At 42.9% G+C, this 20,475-nt stretch overlaps 1 protein-coding gene across 1 annotated transcript in view; it reads right to left on the reverse strand.

Moving 5' to 3' along the window:
• Positions 1 to 20,003, reverse strand: part of NIPAL1 (NIPA like domain containing 1) — a 61,539-nt gene extending 41,536 nt beyond the window's left edge. The window contains exon 1 of the mRNA XM_082259627.1: positions 19,825 to 20,003. Within this exon, the coding sequence (XP_082115753.1) occupies positions 19,825 to 19,879 (55 nt within the window). The 5' untranslated portion in view covers positions 19,880 to 20,003. The remainder of the gene's footprint in view (positions 1 to 19,824) is intronic.
• Positions 20,004 to 20,475: the final 472 nt, after the last annotated feature.

The raw sequence follows: 20,475 nt of genomic DNA on the forward strand, positions 1-20,475 counted from the left end.
TAGAGTTTATGTACACTTTAAATAAAAACAGTGCAGAAAACATTATTGGTTTGTTTGATAGAAGGAACTTAGTTCCACTTTAAGTAATATCATTTACTGGCTGGGCAGATTAAATCTTCAAGGTTTTAAAAGAGCTCTTGTGTCTTCCTTTAAAGAAGAACTATTCTTAAAATGTTTTAAATTTGATTTAACTCCAGAGGGGACCAAATGTATATAGCACTTGGTCCCGTTTGATAAGTGGCCCCGTTGTCCCCAAAACGCACCTCTGTATGCTGGTTTTTACCTCCACCCCCTTTTGAAGACCAAATTATGGGCGTTGTGTGGGAGGAGGTTCAGCCAGCACAGATCTATATGCCCTCTCTAAGCTTAGTGCTATAGTGATCTCTCATGATTATGAATGAATAGTCAGCATGGCTTATGGTGGCTGCATTCCTTTTCTTTTTTTTAGGCTTTCTCCCCCTTTGTTTCCACCTGGTCCTCTCTGGATTTCACCAAGTGCCTCTATGCAGTGTTCATCTCAGCCTGATGAATCCCTTGATGCGAGAGCTAGCATACCACCTACCGATGGCTACAAGTGGAGGCCATCTGCCTGGGCCTGGAGAGTACAGGCTCACCGCTTCTTGCTACTTCTGGTCTATGGCTGATCCGCCAGTTACCCCTTTGGTGTCCTGGGATGTCAGAAGAGTGAATGTTCCTCTCAAATGCACCATGATTGCGTCCTGCATTAGAAAATTCCATCCAGCCATTGTAGGCCTACAAGAAACTCATTTAACTAAGGAAACAGTTAACTGTCTCCATTACTCGTGGGTTGATAAGATGTACCACTCCCCTTACTCTGCCTATTCTCGCGGAGTGAGTGTACTGGTGCACAAGGCATTGGCATACAAGGAACTGGATTAACTAATAGATGTACTGGGCCGTTTCATACTTCTGCACTGTAAATTGTACATGTTAACTTTAATCCTGGCATATGTATATGTTCCTCCCCCTTTCCCTAGGGAAATATTGCAACTGTTGCTGATGTACCTGGCTGATAAACCTGACATCCCAGTGATCGTTTTGGGGGACTTTAACTGCTGCCCTGACCCTCAGTTGGATAGGCACCCTCTGCCCCGGTTGGGTCTCGAGGGAGGGGTACTACCTTGAGCCGACTGTTGGTGGAGGTGGGCTGGTTGGACCTACGGTGCCTTTGTAATCCTCACACCAAGCAGTTTTCGTGCTTTTTCTTTTTGGGGTCGGGTCATGTCCCCGGGTACACCTCCAAGATTGAGTACCTGCCTCGCGGAGTTCCGGATCACTCTCCGCTAGTGGTGTGGCTCTATACTAGACCGTCATCCACACTGTGTTGAGCACCATGGAAGCTAAATGCTTTCTGGTTGAAGTTGTTTTCCTCCCATGAGTATATCTCTCATCAAATTACTGTTTTTTTTTTTGCTCCCACTCCCAATGTGATGATATTTTTCTGAAATGGGAAACTTTTAAGGCACACCTCAGGGGTATTTTTATCACAGAAATTAACGCCATCAAATGAAGATCCTCCTCCCTCCTGGAGCAGGTTGAAGGCCAGGTGCATTGGCTGGAACTTGTGTATATTACGCAATCCTCTGACTCTGCGAGGGAAGCATGGATGGCCGCCCAGGATTCTCTGGATAGCTTGATAGCCTCCGCCGTGGAAAAGAAATGCTTTTTTACTAAAATGGCATTCTATGAGGAGGGGGAGAGGACAGGTAGACTACTGGCAAGGATAGGCAGATCTCAACAATCCTCACCAGTCATTGGTGCGATTCCTCTCCCTACGGGGAGCGTGGTCACCGACCCAGATCAGGTTTTTCTCACCTTAGCTGACTTCTATTCAGATCTCTACGGTTCCAGAGATTGCTACCTGCCTGAGTCTCTAGCTGCTTACCTTGACGGTGTAAATTTGCCCGCTTTGTCTCCAGCAGCTTGTCAGGCTTTGGATGCCCCGCTCACCTTGGAAGCGTTGAAGGTGGCTGCCTGCTCCTTCCCTACATGTAAGGCCCTCGGGGACGATGGGATCCCCATGGACATATACACCACTTATAGTGAGGTGGTGCTGCCCAGATTGTTGGAGGTATTTAATGTTGCTGCTATACTGGGCACCCTGCCTGAATTTATGTCTAGGGCCAGTATAATATTGTTGCTAAAGCCTGGGAAAGACTCCATGGATCCTAGTTCATACAGACCCATATCCTTACTGCAAAGTGATGTGAAAATCCTAGCGAAAGTACTGGCCATGCGTGTAAACAAATGTATTCATTCAATTATTCACTCGGATCAGGCAGAGTTTATGCCCCAAAAATCTACAGCCACTAACCGTAGACATCTATTTCTAAATATGCAAACCCCAGCAGACAACATGGGCCAGAGGGCACTGTTGTCTCTCAATGCCAATAAGGCGTTTGACAGTGTCAGCTGGCCCTATCTTTGTCGGGTGCGGTCTAGGTTTGGGGGGCGCTTTATCGCTTGGGTGAGACTACTGTATATATCCCCACGGGTGGCGATCAGGGTGTCAGACAGGGTGTCACCAGATTTCGCATTGCGCAGGGGCACTAGACAGGCTTGTCCCCTCTGTTGTTTGCTATAGCAATAGAGCCTCTTGCAGCCCTGTTATGAGATAGCCCCCTGCTGACCGGGTTTTGGTACCGCGATATTCACTAGAAAATCATGCTATATGCCGATGACATGATGTTGTTCCTGGGGGATACTTCGTCCTCCTTGACCAATGACATGTCTATAATCTCGGAATTTGGGAACTTCTCTGGCCTCACCATCAATTGGACTAAATCCGCACCAATGCTTTTAGACAAAGATGCGGCACGGGCAGTGGTGGCCCCGGGTCCCATTCCCTTAGGAACTTCTTTTCGTTATCTAGGTATTCAGATTTCCCCTGCCATTTTAGATTACTGTCAACTCAAAATACAACCTCTCCTTTCCAGGTTTAGAGATAAAATGAATATATGGAATAGGCTTAAAATGTCTCTGGCAGGCAAGGCGAACTTGATCAAGATGATCATAATGCCCCAACTACTATATGTTCTCCATAATTGCCCTGTTGAGGTGCACCTTAAAGTATTTAGGGTGAAAAATACCCTTTTTAGGACACTACTTTGGGGGGTGAGACCACCTAGAATTAAACTAGAACAACTACAAAACTCCAAGGACGGTGGGGCCTTGCACTTCCTAATAGCTGGATTTATTACTTGGCTGCCCAACTTCAGCACCTTGTAGGTTCTATGTCCCCAGGTCCTGGGGGGTCTTTTGCCCATCTCCTATTGATAGGTACCTCAGCGAGAGCTATCCCCGAGGGCTTAGAAGCCCAGGCATTAATAAAGCCCAATAAACAACAACCCACTTATGTTCTTATTCAAAAGGTCTGGAATAAGGCAAAACAGTTACAACGTGTCACGGGATACACTGCATATAACCCCCTTTGGGGAAATAATATCTACACTGAACTAGCTAAATTGCAGCAGGGGCCCAGGTGGCGTGCTCGGGGGATAGTGTATGTCTCCCAGGTATTTTATAGTGGGAAGCTGATGTCTTTCTCGGATCTTAAGGGCAGATATGCTTTGCCAGATAACATGCTATACTATTACCTTCAGTTGGCCCATGCAATTAAGGTGAAAGGACCTGCTACAAATTGGTCTTTGTCGCCTACCCCCATTTTTCATCTCATTCAATCAGTCAGGGAGCAAAGGGTTTTATTTCCCAATGCTACTCTATGTTGTTGCTGGAACACTTGAAAGGTAATCGGAACAAGGCAATGTTCTAATGGGAGGGGGATGTGGGGGAGCTGATGGGGGATCAGTGGGATGAAGCTCTTCAATCGGTGAATACTTGTTCCCTTAACATCTCACAAAAGGTGTCCCAACTGTATATCTTACTTAGAGCACACTATACCCCAGTGAAGTTACATAAGATGGGTAGACTACCAGACCCATTGTGCAACAGATGTAGACGAGCCCCAGGCGATCTGATCCACCACCTCTGACGGTGACCCAAGCTGCACCGATACTGGACTGAGGTTGTCTCCACGCTGAATGGTGTTTTCTCAGTAAATGTCCCCTTAAGCCCTATACCCTGTCTGCTAGGCATACTTGAGGATGTTGGACCAGAGGAGAGAACTAGGTTAGCCCTCTCCAGGACCCTTTTCCAGGCCAGAAGAGTAATTCTCCTGGGCTAGAAATTGGCGACTGCCCCCTTGGTGAAGTTGTGGGTGACACATATGGGAAGGATGCGCCTCCTGGAGTGATATATATATATCAGCACAGGGGCCGACTCACCAAATTTGATAGGCTATGGTCTCCTTGGTTGGATGTACCTGGGTTATCCCCGCATGAGTTGGTCATGACAAGAGAACTACAATGCCCGGTAGGATGAACACTTGTGAAATGTACTGTTCTGCCTTTGCCGTGTGAGAGATTCCGAGTGTATTATATGCCTATTATATTATAATTATAATATTATATTATATAAACAGGATGGGATGTTGGCATGGTTGATATTGGCTTTCAGGTGTGATGCACAATGTGAACTTGTTTATATCCGTAACACTGTTCTGAGATGTATTATGTTCTTGGTGAACCATTTCTTTCTGTATTGTTATGATGCTAAGCAACTCTGTTTGTTTTTCCATGTTTGTATTTTCTACCGTTTTTAAATAAACTTTTTCTTAAATAAAAATAAATAAATAAAATAAAACAATGGTAATAACACAATTTAGCATACAAAGTGATTAACAGTAAGGACTAGCCATAAGATGACATTTGAGTCCAGATCAGCATAAAGAGTAGCAAGGCCACCTCAAGTGCAGTAGTGCGCACTAGTAAAGTTTAATCTACTGAATGCTGGAACTATGCTGCCAGAGCGCATTTATGAGGGCAATGCTAGTCTTGCACCAACTGGGTATGCACTGTCCAGAAGAAAAGGAGGTTTGAAGCAGAAGGAGCAGGAGAACAAAGGGGGCTTGCAGAATAATTATTACAGGAGAGGCAGTCCTTTAACCACTTTACGTCTGCTCACAGTAATATTACTGCGGCAGAGTGGCTCGTTATCGTCTGACGACGTACTACTACGTCGTCAGACACTCCCCCTTCTGGGCGGCGCTTGCGGGCCGCCGGAGGCTCGCTCCCGCTGTTTTCATTCACAGCGGGAGTCGGGCCAGGGGAGGAGCAGCGGCGATTGCCGCTGCTCTTACCCGATTGTCGGGGATCGAGTCTGGAGATCCGCCCGCTGTGTGTAAACACAGCGGGCGGATCTCCATAGTGACAGGGAGTGACAGATCGGACTGTTCAGCATAGCTGGACATCCGATCTGTCCATGACTCACTCAGTCACCTCCCCCCCTACACGTCAGTAAGCACCAGGCATACATTAACCCCTCCCTCTCCAATAAAATTAACCCCTTCCCTGCCAGTGTCATTTTTACAGTAACAGTGCATATATATAGCACTGATTACTGCAGTAATGTCACTGGTACCCCCAAAAGTGTCAAAAATGTCAGTCAAGGGTCCGATCTGTCCGCCGCAATGTCGCAGTCCCGCAAAAAAAATCGCAGATCGCCGCCATTACGCGTTAAAAAAAAAAACACCAAAAATGACAGAAATCTTTCCCTTTGTTAGTAAACGCAATAACTTTTGCGCAAACCAATCAAAATACGCTTATTGCGATTTTTTTTACCAAACATATGTAGCATAAAACAAATTGGCCAAAAATTTTTTAAAAAATTGGTTTTTACATCTTTTTTGGGGGGAATTTCATATAAAAAAATGTTAAAAATATTGTTATTTTTTCAAAATAAACGCTATTTTTTTGTTTATAGCGCAAAAAGTAAAAATCGCACAGGTGATCAAATACCACCAAAAGAAAGCTCTGTTTGTGGGAAAAAAAGGACGTAAATTTCGTTTGGGTACGGCGTCGCACGACCGCGCAATTGTCAGTTGAAGTCGCACAGCGCCGAATCGCAAAAAGTGGCCTGGACGGAAGACAGCAAAATCCTCCGGTGGTAAAGTGGATAAGATGTTCTCCTGCTGGCTATCATTAGGACCCTTTAAGAGCATCTTTGCATTTAACGACAGTCCCAGTTAACCTGCATGCAGTATAGCTACAATATAGATACAGTATAGTCTTGCCACAGGTATACAGTATATATACGCACATATGCAGTCCTATAGACAGAAGCACAGAAACAATTACTGTAAAAAAAACCTTCCCTGTAATCACCATAATTGGTTAACAATGGTAATCACATGATCAGGAAACCTTTAAATTGGCTCCTTATCTTCTTTTTAGGACTTAGGGGATCAAACTGCACTTTCACCAAAAGTGACTGAAAACAGAGAATGTTTGTAAGGGCTTGTTAAAACTTGCTTTGCTGTTTGAAGTGGGATCCACGTTTGGATCACTCTTCAGACAACAATAGACAGGTGGTGAGGAGGCGTTGTATCGTGCGTGGTTGCAGGGCAATTGCAGTGTTTCCACATTCATATGAATGTGTTGCGCTGGAGGTATAATTCCTGCATGGATGCAAGGCATTGTGTCTGTGGCATGTGTACATCCCAAGCTGCTGCTGCTGTCTCTGCAGAAAAATGGGGAGTAGTTGAAGGGCAGTAAAAATGCAGCTCAACTGCGGGGTTTTTTAATGATCAATTTTACTGTTGTGGGTTTAGTAACACTTTAGGCTTTGGGTCCTTGGGCTGGTTGTCCTCGATGTCCAGAGATGTATAGTAACTAAGTAGATCTACTTCACTGCTGTACTTAAAGCGGTAGTATCCCGCTTTTTGACACTTTTACCTACAGGTTAGCCTATAATAAGGCTTACCTGTAGGTACAAATAATATCTCCTAAACCGGCATGGTTTCGGAGATATTTACAGTGCATGCAGCCGCTCGCGCGAGCGGCGCATGCGCTCTGAAAGTCCGGGGGGACCTTCAATTAGTTTGCCGGGAGCTTGCCGGAAAATCACTCCCGCGCACATGCGCGGGAGTGACGTCATCGCGGCTCTGGCCAATCATCGCGCCAGAGCTGTCTCTTCCGGCCAATCACCGCGCCGGAGCCGCCGAACCCGGAGGAGACGGCGAGGGATCATGGCAGCGCCCGCAGCGATGTCCGGGGGTCCGTGTCGGGGCTTCGTTCTAAGGTAAGTTACACATAATGGGCTAGTATGCGATGCATACTAGCTCATTATGCCTTTGTCTTGCAGGTTTTTTTTATTTTATTTTTTAGGGTTTACAACCGCTTTAAGTACCGAAAGGCGGTATCTGTACTTTCCTGGAGTATAATTTTTTTTCTCCTACTTCTACTTTTACTTCACTACATTTTTTCAATGATTTCAATACTTCTACTCCGATATTTTTTTTTTGTGCTGCATAGTTACTCGTTACAATTATAAAAATTACCACTGCCAGAACAGTAGATGGCAGGTTTCATGAAGCTCAAAACGTGTATTATCAGCGCATACGAAAATAAATGCTACTGTATGTATAAATAAAAGCTGCATTTGAAATAATAAAAAACAATATGATGTTCAAACTTTTGACTTCTTTCTTTAATAACTACATAACACAGTACTTGTACTTTTACTTTCAGTACTTGAGTAGCAATTTTTTTTTCAAAACTACTTGTACTTTTACTTTCAGTACTTGAGTAGCAAAATTTTTTAAAAAACGACTTGCAATACTTAAGTACAAAAAATGTTGAATACTTTAGTACTTCTATTCAAGTCACTTTTTGATCGAGCACTTCCACTTCTACTCAAGTCACTTTTTGATCGAGCACTTGTACTTTTACTCAAGTATGGGTTTCGAGTACTTTATACAACTCTGTCGATGTCCCCTATCTTCTATCCCACCTCCCACCATCATCTTTTATTATAATATTTTGCTTCCTTACTGCAGAGAAGCTTTCATCTCTTTTCTTACCTCTGCTTTAATGAGCACCATGCAATCCACCTGGATCCTATGTTCTCTTGAACAATGTTTTGCTTGCTGCCATTCAACTCCCCAACTAGCTAATGACCATCCTGAGAACACTGGCTTCCTGTTTTGGTCATCTATAAACTTGCAACCATGTTTCTGTATAGTCCTGTATACTCGGCAGCTATGCTCTTACTGATAGGTAGCGTATTGTCTGCTATTATCTGTTATTTTCTGTTTTGACTTGTAATTTGCAATATTTAAAAAAAAAAAAAACATACTGAAAGTGAAAAATGCCAACTGGCATAACAAATTACAAACAAACCACGCTGTAACCACCCCAAAATATACTGTAATAAACAATAACAAACTCCAAAAATCTAATTGTGTTTCCAGCCGTCAGTACAGTTACACTTTCCAGTGTTCTCAAATATCATAAACCAATGTTATCCCTAGCCACTGTTTTTTATATTCTCATAAGTAAAAAAGTTTCTGAAGCAGGTCAATAGAAGTGGAAAAAGCTCAAAATCCCCAATTCTTCTACCACTGTGCTCAAAAGTTGGAGGCTCACCAAATTGAATTGGCCCCTTTATTACAAGTAGGTCAAGACACGCTGGTTCTGAATGGGTTCTAGATGGGTATGCTAGATTTTTTGTCCACCTTCTTCTTTAACTCAGATAAATCCTATCTAGAATCTCCACTCCGATTGCCTTCTTTCCTATTTCTTTGGCTACAAGCACCTTCCCTGCTGCCTTTTCCAGCAGTTTCTTCTCACGAATTCCTCCTTGGGATGAAGTTGAGAGGAGACATTGCTGGAACTGGCAACAGAGGAGGTACTTGAAGCCAAATAAGCAAATGGAGTGGACATTCCAACTGGCATGCCAACATGGGCATTTTCCTCTATGGCAGTGCCTGGTGCATATATGACATTTCAGAAGACATTAGACATGGGAACCAGTGCTATACATAACCCATGCGTCAGCCTTGGGAAGGGAACCAAGTCCAGAAAGGGTTGTTTGACAGTTGTTTGACTGCTGTAATGAATGTTCATTTTGTTAAATGAAATGATACTAATAATAATTCAATTAAATTCAATTACCTTTGGGACAAAGGTGTGGCCATTGAAAATACATTTTAATTTTATTCATTCTGATAGGTGTTTCCCTTGTGCTTCCCTGCACGTCATACATGGGTGCCGTGTTCTCACATTAATCAAATGTATTTTTAGTTCTTATGTGTTGACATAGTTTAAAGTGATTTTTTTTATTTTTTTATTTCTTTATTTCATTTATCCTCAATATGACTACTGCACACAGTGGCAGGGAGACTTCAGGCTTCAAGGGAAACCTATGACTGGTACAATCACAGTCAATAAAAACTTCACTTCCATGGTGCTTCAATCTATGTCACCTAGGCCATGTCAAGCTGTACATAGGGCATTCCCTTTCACTGCTATATATAAATGGCATTCACCCATAAGTCATTTTTATTTTAAAGAGGCTAACTTATACTGAATATAGTGGAAATGATTTAAAAAAAGAGTGATATGAACAAGGATGCGCCATGGACAGTAAACAGTCATATTGCATCTGTTATTCTGCTGGCACAGGTTTAAAAAATGAAACCGAACTGCAATCTGACTGCAATGAGCAACAGAAAAATGTATTGTTAATAACCCCTTTTTTTTTTTTACCAAAAAGGCAATAACATATAAATATATATATCTATATCTATATATATATATATATATATATATATATATATATATATATATATATCATAAGATAATGAACATTGTGGAGTTGATTTTTAGGTCACTTTAGTAAACACATCTGATTTAAACATCAAATCAGGTTATGAGGAATTTCTTTTCTTGTTTTACTCTTCTTTAATCTTACCAAACACTATGGGGTTTATTTACTAAAGGCAAATCCACTGTGCACTGCAAGTGCACTTGGAAGTGCAGTCACTGTAGATCTGAAAGGAAGATCTGAAATGGCAGAAGCTCTACTGATTACTATCATCCAATCATGTGCAAGGAAATATGCTATTTTGTATTTTCCTTGCATGTCCCCCTCAGATCTACAGCGACTACACTTTCAAGTGCACTTGCAGTGCACTTGTAGTGCACAGTGGATTTGCCTTTAGTAAATCAACCCCTATACAATCTATTGCACGGGCCTGCCTGATTGGATTCAAATCTATTAGGTGCTCATATGGTAACACCCTTGAGCTTGTTTTCTACCACCTATGCTCCATGCACCTCTTCAACAATCCTTTCCCTCTGTCTGACCACTACCTTATTAGTTTTACTGTCTCCCTATCTTCCACCTCCTCTCCCTCCAACCGCCTAACAGTTACCCATAGATACCTTTCTTTGCCACTTCAACCCTTCTCTTCTCTAAAATGCTACTGACAACCTCTATGACAAAATCTCACCCCTGCCTGCCCCAACTTAGCCACTTCAGTCTACAACACTTCACTGTCATCCTCCGTGGACACACTGCCCCCCTCAATAAACACAGAATCAGTCCCCGTCCCCTACAACTCTGGCAAACAGATGACACCAGAAGTCTGAAAAAAGATGGCTACGCTCTTCAGCGCCTGTGGCGTAAGACTAGGACTACGATTTCAAACAAAACAAATCTACCCTTCAAAAATACAATTCCTGTCTCCTCACTGCCAACCAGACCTATTTTATCACTCTCATTAACAATTTATGATCCCATCCTCGTCAACGTTTCTCTACCTTTACCTCTCTACTTCTTGCTCCACTGCCTCCACTCACTAACTCACTCACTGCCCAGGAGATTGCAAATCACTTCAAACATAAGAATGATAAAATCGTGAGGAGATCTCCACTGTACAGATACCTTCTCCACTTAACACTCCATGTACACAGGTACAATCATTACTTCCTTCATTCACCCCCACCACTATAGACAAGGTTGCTAAACTTTTCGCTAACGTCTGCCTAACCACCTGCCCCCTGGAACCTGTTTCCTCGCAAATGCTATGGTCACCCTCTGGCTTTATCCTGCACTCTCTAACTCACATCTAATCTCTCCCTCTTTTCTGGCATCTTCCCCAACTCTATTAAACATGCATTAGTCACCCCCATACTTAAAATGCTCTCACTAGACCCCTCCAATCTTAACAACCCACGCCCTCTCATTCAGAATAATCCTCTTGATTCTCTTCTGCCCTTCCACAGAAACTGCTCTCCTTAAACTCACAAACGATCTGCTAACAGCTAAATCCATTGGACACTATTCTGTGCTATTACTCCTGGACCTCTCTACTGCCTTTGACACAGTGGACCACACCCTCCTTCTCAAAGAACTCCACGTCTTTGGTCTCCGTGACTGTACACTTCGCTGGTTCTCATCTTAATTATATAACCGCACCTTTTGTGTTACTTACAATTCTACTTCTGCCTCTCCTCTACTTTTCTCTGTCGGGGGCCTTTAAGGTTTTGTTCTTGGTCCTCCCCTATACTCCATCTACACCTCCTCCCCGGGTCAGGTTATAGCCACCCATGGCTTCCAATATCTACAACACCAAAATCTATCTCACTAATTTACTAACAGACATATCAGCCTGGATGTCACACCACTTCCTCAAACTCCATCTATACAAAACTGAGCTCATGATTTTTCCTCTCCCACATGCCTCTTTCTCTGTCAAGATTGACAGCACTACTATCAGCCCCTCCCCACATGTCAGGAGGCTAGGTGTAATCCTGGACTCTGAACTATCCTTTCAGCCCCACGTCCAATAAATGTCCAAATCTTGCTGCCTCAACCTACGCAACATCTCCTGAATACGCCCCTTCCTAACCAATGACACCACAAAGCTCCTAGTTTATGCCCTGGTCATCTCTCATCTTGACTACTGCAATTCCTTTCTCACGGGATTACTTTTACATAGGCTATCCCCCCTACAGTACATCATAAATGCTGCTGCCAGGCTTATCCACCTTACCAACCGTTCAGTGTCTGCTACTCTTCTCTGTCAATGAACTACATTCAAAATTCGAACAACAATTTACAAAGCCATCAAAAACTCAACCCCCAGCTACATCCCCAGCCTAGTCTCAAAATACCAACCTAATCGTTCTCTTCGTTCCTCCACAGTTCACTTGTCACCTCCACTCATGCTCGCCTCCAGGACTTTTCTCGAGCACCTCCTATCTTATGGAACTCCCTACCCCAATCTTTCTTTTTTTTAAATATATTTTTATTGAACATAAGAAACAATTACAAGGCCTGTGTTGCATACAAATAACACATTTCTTTAAACAGTAAAAATTATGTATCTTTCTGACTATCTCATACTCTGTTTACTTTTAGACGATCCCTGAAAACCCTTCTCTTCAGAGAAGCCAATTCTGCCCCCACCTAACAACTGAACTTTTCTATTCTCCATCAGATCATTCCCCACAGTTATTGCTTTTTGCATCACTTGACCCTCCCTCCTAGATTGTAACTTCTAACGAGCAGGGCCGTGTATTGAATTATATTGTAACTGTACTGTTTGCCCTCATGTTGTAAAGTGATGCGCAAACTATTACTACTATATAAATCCTGTATATTAGTAATGATATTACATGGTTTTGGTTAATCTAAAAGTTGATTGTACAAAGCTTGTATCATCGGATTATGATGACCCTTTAAGTGATTACGCCATTTGTAGATCATAGTATTGTGAGAAATTAGCAAAAAATTAAATGGATTGGGGAACTATGGTAAAGGACTTGTTAAAATTGTTAGTTAAACCATTTGACATCAGTAAAGTTTTCCACCCTTCATGACCAGAGCATTTTTTGGTATTAAGCACTGTACTACTTTAATTGGCAATTGTGCGGTCTTGCAACACTGTACGCAAATGAAATGTATATTATTTTTTTCACACAAATAGAGCTTTCCTTTGGTGGTATTTGATCACCTCTGTTTTTTTATTTTTTTGCTATGTAAATGAAAAAAACAATATTTTCCACTTTCTGGTATAAAACATATCCAATAAAATCAAATTTCTTCATAAATTCAGGCCAAGTTAGTACACCCCTCACATTTTTGTAAATATTTTAACATATCTTTTCATGTGACAACACTGAAGAAGTGGCACTTTGCTACAATGTAAAGTAGTGAGCGTACAGCTTGTATAACAGTGTAAATTTGCTGTCCACTCAAAATAACTCAACACACAGCCAATAATGTCTATTGTCTATTGTGAGTACACCCCTAAGTGAACAAGTCCAAATTGGACCAAATTAGCCATTTTCCCTCCCCAGTGTCATGTGACTCGTTAGTGTTACAAGCTTTCGGGTGTGAATGGGGAGCAGGTGTGTTAAATTTGGTGTTATCGCTCTCATACTGGTCACTGGAAGTTTAACATGGCACCTCGTGGCAAAGAACTCTCTGAGGATCTGAAAAAAAAGAATTGTTGCTCTACATAAAGATGTCCTAGGCTATAGGAAGATTGCCAAGACCCTGAAACTGAGCTGCAGCACGGTGGCCAAGACCATACAGCAGTTTAACAGGACAGGTTCCCCTAAGAACAGGCCTCGCCATGATTGACCAAAGAAGTTGAGAGCACGTGCTCAGCGTCATATCCAGAGGTAGTCTTTGGGAAATAGACGTATGATGGCTGCCAGCATTGCTGCAGAGGATGAAGGGGTGGGAGGTCAGCCTGTCAGTGCTCAGACCATACTGCATCAAATTGGTCTGCATGGCTGTTATCCCAGAAGGAAGCCTCTTCTAAAGATGATGGACAATAAAGCCAAAAAACTGTTTGCTGAAGACAAGCAGACTAAGGACATGGATTACTGGAACCATGTCCTGTGGTCTGATGAGACCAAGATAAACTTATTTGGTCCAGATGGTGTCAAGCTTGTGTTGCAGCAACCAGGTGAGAAGTACAAACGCAGGTGTGTCTTGCCTACAGTCAAGCATAGTGGTGGAAGTGTTATGGTCTGGGGCTGCATGAGTGCTGCCGACACTGGGGAGCTACAGTTTATTGAGGGAACCACAAATGCCAACATGTACTGTGACATACTGAAGTAAAGCATGATCCCCTCCATTTGGAGACTGGGCTGGAGGGCAGTATTCTAACATGATAAAGACCCCAAACACACCTCCAAGACAACCCCTGCCTTGCTAAAGAAGCTGAGGGTAAAGGTGATGGACTGGTTAAGCATGTCTCCAGACCTAAACCTTATTGAGCATCTGTGGGGCATCCTCAAACGGAAGGTGGAGGAGCGCAAGGTCTCTAACATCCACCAGCTCCGTGATGTCGTCATGACGGAGTGGAACAAGACTCCAGTGGCAACCTGTGAAGCTCTGGTGAACTCCATGCCCAAGTGGGTTAAGGCAGTGCTTGGAAATAATGGTGGCCACACATAATATTGACATTTTGGGCCCTATTTGGACATTTTTACTTAGGGATGTACTCACTTTTGTTGCGGTTTAGACATTAATGTGTGTTGAGTTATTTTGAGGGGACAGTAAAATTTACACTGTTATACACTGTTATACAAGCTGTACACTCACTACTTTACATTGTAGCAAAGTGTCATTTCTTCAGTGTTGTCACATGAAAAGATATAAAAAAATATTTACAAAAAATGTGAGGGGTGTACTCACTTTTGTGAGATACTGTATATTTAAAAATTGATCAGTTCTGATGTAATGACGGCCTCATCTCATTTCTTGAGGCTCCTAAAATGCCAGGACAGTACAAATACCCCCAAATGACCCCTTTTTGGAAACTAGACAGTCTGAGATATTAAGTAAGAGGCATGGCAAGTTTTTTTAAAAAGTAGTTCAGTGTCACCATAGTGAGGGGGGGGGGGGGAGAGGGGGTGATCAGGGATTATTTTTTTAAGCAATAGTTTCAGCTGTCATGAATGGTTAACCATTTATTAACAGCTTGCTTATGGTTGTGATCTGTGATTGGCTACAGCTAATCACATGGTAGGGGTAGCCTGGTACCATGTAAATTGCTTTGGGCTAATCACAAATCAAAACCATAGGTAAGCGGTTCATGAATGGAAATCCATTCATGACAGTTTACATAGCAATCACATGATACCCAGTTATCAGTAATTGTAATCCACCGTGTCTGGTGGACACAACAGTCACAGGAGCGACGCGCTGCATGCCCCTAACCTGAAACAGGTTGGGTGACGTACATGTACGTGATCCTGCCTGTCCATGCCGGTTCAGAAAAGGTTGAAGTGGAAGGCAAGTCAAAATCTAACTAAGCCTAAATCTGCTACTACCCCCATTCTAAGCCTATTCTATCTACCCTGTAAAATGAAAGATGCCTATACTTACCTATTCTGAAGTCACTTTGGTCCGGTCACGTGACCGGGTCCCAGAGCCAGGTTCAGTGTAGAGGAGGGACAGCTGACAACGGATACCTCATAGTAAGCCTACGGGTGATTTCACTGTCTAGACTCTGCAGCCGTTGTCACTGATTTCACCTCTACACTGAAGCTGGCGCTGGGATGATCACATGGCTGGCAAATTAGGTAAATATAGACATCCTTTGTTTTACAGGGTAGATAGAACAGACTTAAAAATGGGGTAGGGGTACATCTAAGCTTAGTCAGGTTTTGACTTGCCTTCCACTCAGGGGAGGACTAGGCCAGGGGACAGGGGGGCAATTGCCCCCTAGACTGCTCTGATGCCCTATAAAAAGGCTGCACTGCTTCTGCCACAGACATGCCTAAATTAATCCTGGTGAAGAGAAGTAAAAAGTCCCGCAGCTAACCTACGGAGTGCAGGATGAAGATAAGGGCAGAGCGCAGACCACCCCCCCTCCCCACCAGCATGTATGATGTGAACTGTGTCCGAGCAGAAGCCAGTTTCATGCCTCACTGGAGACTCTTCCCCGGTAAGCCCCAACCGAGCTGTCCCAGCTCCACCCAAACGCCCCCTGCTGGCCAGGTCGGGAACCAGGATTCAGCCGGTGGGTACAGAGTACCTGGAGCAGAGCTTCAGCCTGGATTGGGGGTCAGACGGAGACCGGGAAGAGTTATAGGGAGGCTGAGTCGCTGCACCATGGGCCTCTGGATTGTATTTGCCCCCTGGGCCGAAAGTTCCCAGTCAGCCCCTGCTTCCACTTAAAATAGGAAGTCCAGGTATGGATATTTTTGCATAGTTACATTGGCCCAGCTTAACCACTGTAACAATGTAGATACTATATCTGTGGGATCCCTGTAGAAGCTAGAAATCACAGGAGGTCAGTCACTCAGCACAAGCCCAGTTCAAAGAAAACTTTTCTCAATGTATGCAAATCAGTATTTGAATGGATGAGCTCAGGGCCGGATTAAGAGCATCATGGGCTTGGTGCTGAGGATTTTGAAGGGCCTTAAGGGCCGTGCCTTGGCATGCACCCAGAGGAGGAAGGGTGCAGCCATGCATGCCTAATTCCACATGGGATGCTGTCTCTGAAGCCCATAAACACATCCATGCATCGGCAACTGTCCCTCCTTGTCCGGCCTTCGTGCTGTGTGGGGAGGTTCTGAGGGAGCTGCCTGGGGAAGCGAGCATAGAAGCCAGACTTCTGTGTTTACAAGTGACAGAAGAGCGGTAACAGTGAATATGGCCAACCCGGGCCTATATAAAGGTAGGGGCCTGGAGCTGCAGCTCCAATAGCCCCTACGTTAATCTGGCCCTGGATGAGCTGGATAGGGTGATGTCACCACCCTGTCTCTCCACCTTATCCAATCACAGATCCCTTGGCATTCATTCAAAAAATGCAAAAGTGATCTCTGAATGGCACAGGAGGGTGGCACAGGGCAAATTTTGGTTGGTTCATTAGGCACTGGACAATATTTGTTCAGTGTATTCCCAGCTTTAAGCTGGATACACACTATACAACTTTTGTTGTCAGATTTCCTTTAGATTTACCTTTTCCAAGTAGTGCAAGGGCCTGCCTGATTGCATACAAATTGAAAGTGTTTAGGTTTGACATCATATTATATGGTTTTGGTAAGTCTGAAGGAAAAAATCTAAAGAAAATTGTATAGTGTGTATGGCCCATTAGAGTCTATTACATGCAAGAAGTACCATGGCTATGACAACACATGGGTCCAATGGCATAGCTGAGACCTAATAATGAAATTTTGCATACAACACTTCTGTAACAACTGGCAGTTTCAACGAGTCATATGACTCATTGATCTTAATATAAAGTATACCTAGATCAAGGACAGACAGTAGGAGAGCTTTCAGTACTATACTAGGAAGTAGTGATTTGGATAAGATTTATAATTTTAGTGACAAAAATAATAATAATAATTATTATAATAATAATGTATTAATATGATTATTATAAATATTATGATGATTATAGTGATTGTCATGATATTGTATACTATGACAAAACCATGTACACAGTTGCTCTATAAACCTAAGGCCCCTTTCACACTTATGCGACGCGATTTTACCACGATTTTTCGATACGATTTTGACGTGACTTTGCAGCGATTTTGACGCGATTTTGAGCAACGGCTCAGGGCTATATACCTCAAAACGCATTAAAATCGTGCCAAAGTAGTGCAGGAACTACTTTGAAGTCGGTGCGACTTCAAAACGCACTGATATGAATGGGGCTCATTGAAAATAATGGAAAACGTCTTGTCATGCGATTTTGCGGTCCAACTAGTGTGAAAGGGGCCTAATACAAACTTCTTCATACTTCTTCATACTCTAAGTTTTTTTTTTTTTTTTTTTATAGAACTACAAATCGTAGCTTACAAATTCTTTCATGACTGGTTGTTGAGTCAGTTTGATGTAAAGGGTTGAGATGACAGAACAGAATGTTTTACCTGATTAGAAAATGTTGTTGCCCTGCCCTGCTTAAAAGAACCTTTCTACAGACCTATGTATGCAATCAGTGGAAAATGTCAGTACACTGTGTTTTCACTTCAACCATGTAAAACTGTTCCTAGCGTTTGACGTGACTCACCTGCACAGTATCTATGTATGACCCTGCTGTGTACACATTACACATTAGCATAGCCATTTCTGTCCAGCTCTGATGTCAAAATTTCTTTGTGCAATTTGCACCACCCTTCATCAGCTGTCATCTCTCCTCCCTACCTGAGTCACCGCTGAGCTCACCTGTTCCTCCACTATAACACCCACACTCACCTATACATACCAGAGATGTGACAGCACCAGGGCTGCTGTTAGAAATCGCGGGGCCCCCCGTACAGGACTACCTGGCAGGGCCCCCCCAAGAAAATATTAAAGCTATATTTAGCTAAAATTACAACAAAATCACTATTAGCAGACACAAATATAACATAACTCGCATAATTCCTGCTAAATCTAAAAAAAAAAAACAATTTTAAATAAAAAAGATGAGATGAGAAAAATATACAGGCTGGGCAAGTTGGAGTTCAGTGCTCACAGAGACAGAGGGCTCTTTCACACGGCCGCTCCGCTTGTCCGCAAATCATCCTATTTTTTTGCGGATGATTTGCGGACATAATGTAAGTCAATGGCACTGCGGATGGCAGCGGAATACCATCCGCTGACATCCGATTTTCTTCCTTTCAGTTCTGTTCCGTTTTCTGGAACGGAACAGAACCCTATTTTTTCATCCGTGTAAAAAACGGAAAGGAAGGAAAATCGGATGTTAGCGGTGTCATCCGCTGACATCCGCAATGCCATAGACTTACATTATGTCCGCATATCATCCGCAAACGGATGGGATGATATGCGGGCACACAGAGCGGATGACACAAATGTCATCCGCTCCATGAAAAAAAAAAAAAAAAAAGTCCCGCAGCGGACTAAAGCAGCGGAGCGGCTGTGTGAAAGAGCCCAGAGAGAGAGAAACAATTTACAAATAAACTCCTGAGCAGAGATAAGTCCTGGGAGGGGGGCCCACACAAGGGAGGGGGATTAGTGAGGGAGAACTGTCTCTTTCTCAACAGATAAAAGCTGATAGCAGGGAGAGGGACAGAGATCAGATTCAGGTGCTGGAAAAAGATTTCTGTATTTGTTGTCCATCACTAATCCCCCTCTCTGTGTGGGCCCCCCTGTGTGCTCGGGCCCCCTACAAGAGGGCTGGTGGTCCCCCCCTATCAGCGGCCCTGGACAGCGCAGCAGCAGAACACCTACCTACCTCATCCATCCCATCATCAACACTCCTTCCTACCCAAATATCATTTGTATCTTTTTAATTTCAGCAATACAAGACAATATTACATCTCACATCCTAATAATGAAAACACTCCTCTCATTCCACCATGTAGGACTTCAGTATTGGCGTATATTCAGCAGAAAAAAAATAGAATTGTAGAAATGATATAGCTAAGGGCTCATTTACACCAGAGGCAATTGGGTGGATAGTTTTAAACACATCCTGAATGCATGCAGTGTAAAACAATATTTTCCAATCACACCATTGCATTCAGTTCCAGTACCGCACCGGAACGTGCATAAAGGTGGATGAATGCATCAAAATCCACATAGCCACAAGGGAAAAAAAGTTTTCATACTAAATATAGTTGTTTGTAGTAAAAGAAAAAAATGATGCCAGAAAAACGCATTGTCACAACATGTAATTGTGAATGTGGAACGGCACACTGAACGCAGCGATTGAGGTGTAAACAAGCCCTAAGGCACATTTCTCACCTTCTCTTGGTAAATCCCAGTTTGATCTGAACATCCAATCATAGTAGATGAAATATTAAAATATCAGATTTTACCAGAGTGTGATTGGTCGTGTAAAGCGAGCACAGGTTTGCTGCTCCAGCCTAAAAATAACCCTTCAATCTCCCTTTAATACATAGGCTATATGAGGAGATGTACAGAACGTAGATAAAATAACACAGGTGAGATATATAGGTAGAAGAAAATGTTACTAACCTGTGCTGCAGACGGTACCTGCTGGCAAGGTGATAATAGGTGGTGCCTCTCCCATCCTTCAATCTAGGAATATCTCTCCTGGGCTCACCCTCCTGAGTCCACCTGGAACTCTCCTGGTAGTGTGTTGTTGTCACCTCCTGTAAACTGAACACGGCAGACCTGCCCCTTCATCCCTGCCTTCACTACACTAATATGACTACAAAGGCTACACCCATTTACTTACTCTATGTGTGACAGGCTCGGTGACAAGCCAGTGGCTTCCGTCAAGAAACTATTTGTGCAAGTCCTGACTGGTGCACACTCACACCGCAAATACCTGCTTTTTGTTAAAAGGTGACTGTTGGCTGAGTTATTGTCAAGCAATCTATCATTTACAAGTACGTCTATAGGAAGGTAAAGGTCAGGCACAGTAAGTGCAATGTAATGTATTGTATACAGTTTTTTTAAATTAATTTATTTTTTTATTGTGGTATATTAAATTACAGACAGTGATTCATTAGAGTTTTAAAGAGCAATGAAAATAAATTCAAGATTTAGGATATACTGAACAACCGTTGTGTGTGCAATTATAAATACATAATATTATGTAAGTCTGCAGTATGTTCATTTTTATATTTATGTCTTTGTGCAGAGTTAACATACACCATACAA

The sequence above is a fragment of the Pelophylax lessonae genome, assembly GCF_965119305.1.
Source record: "Pelophylax lessonae genome assembly, chromosome: 1".
NCBI classification, from domain to species: Eukaryota; Metazoa; Chordata; class Amphibia; order Anura; family Ranidae; genus Pelophylax; species Pelophylax lessonae.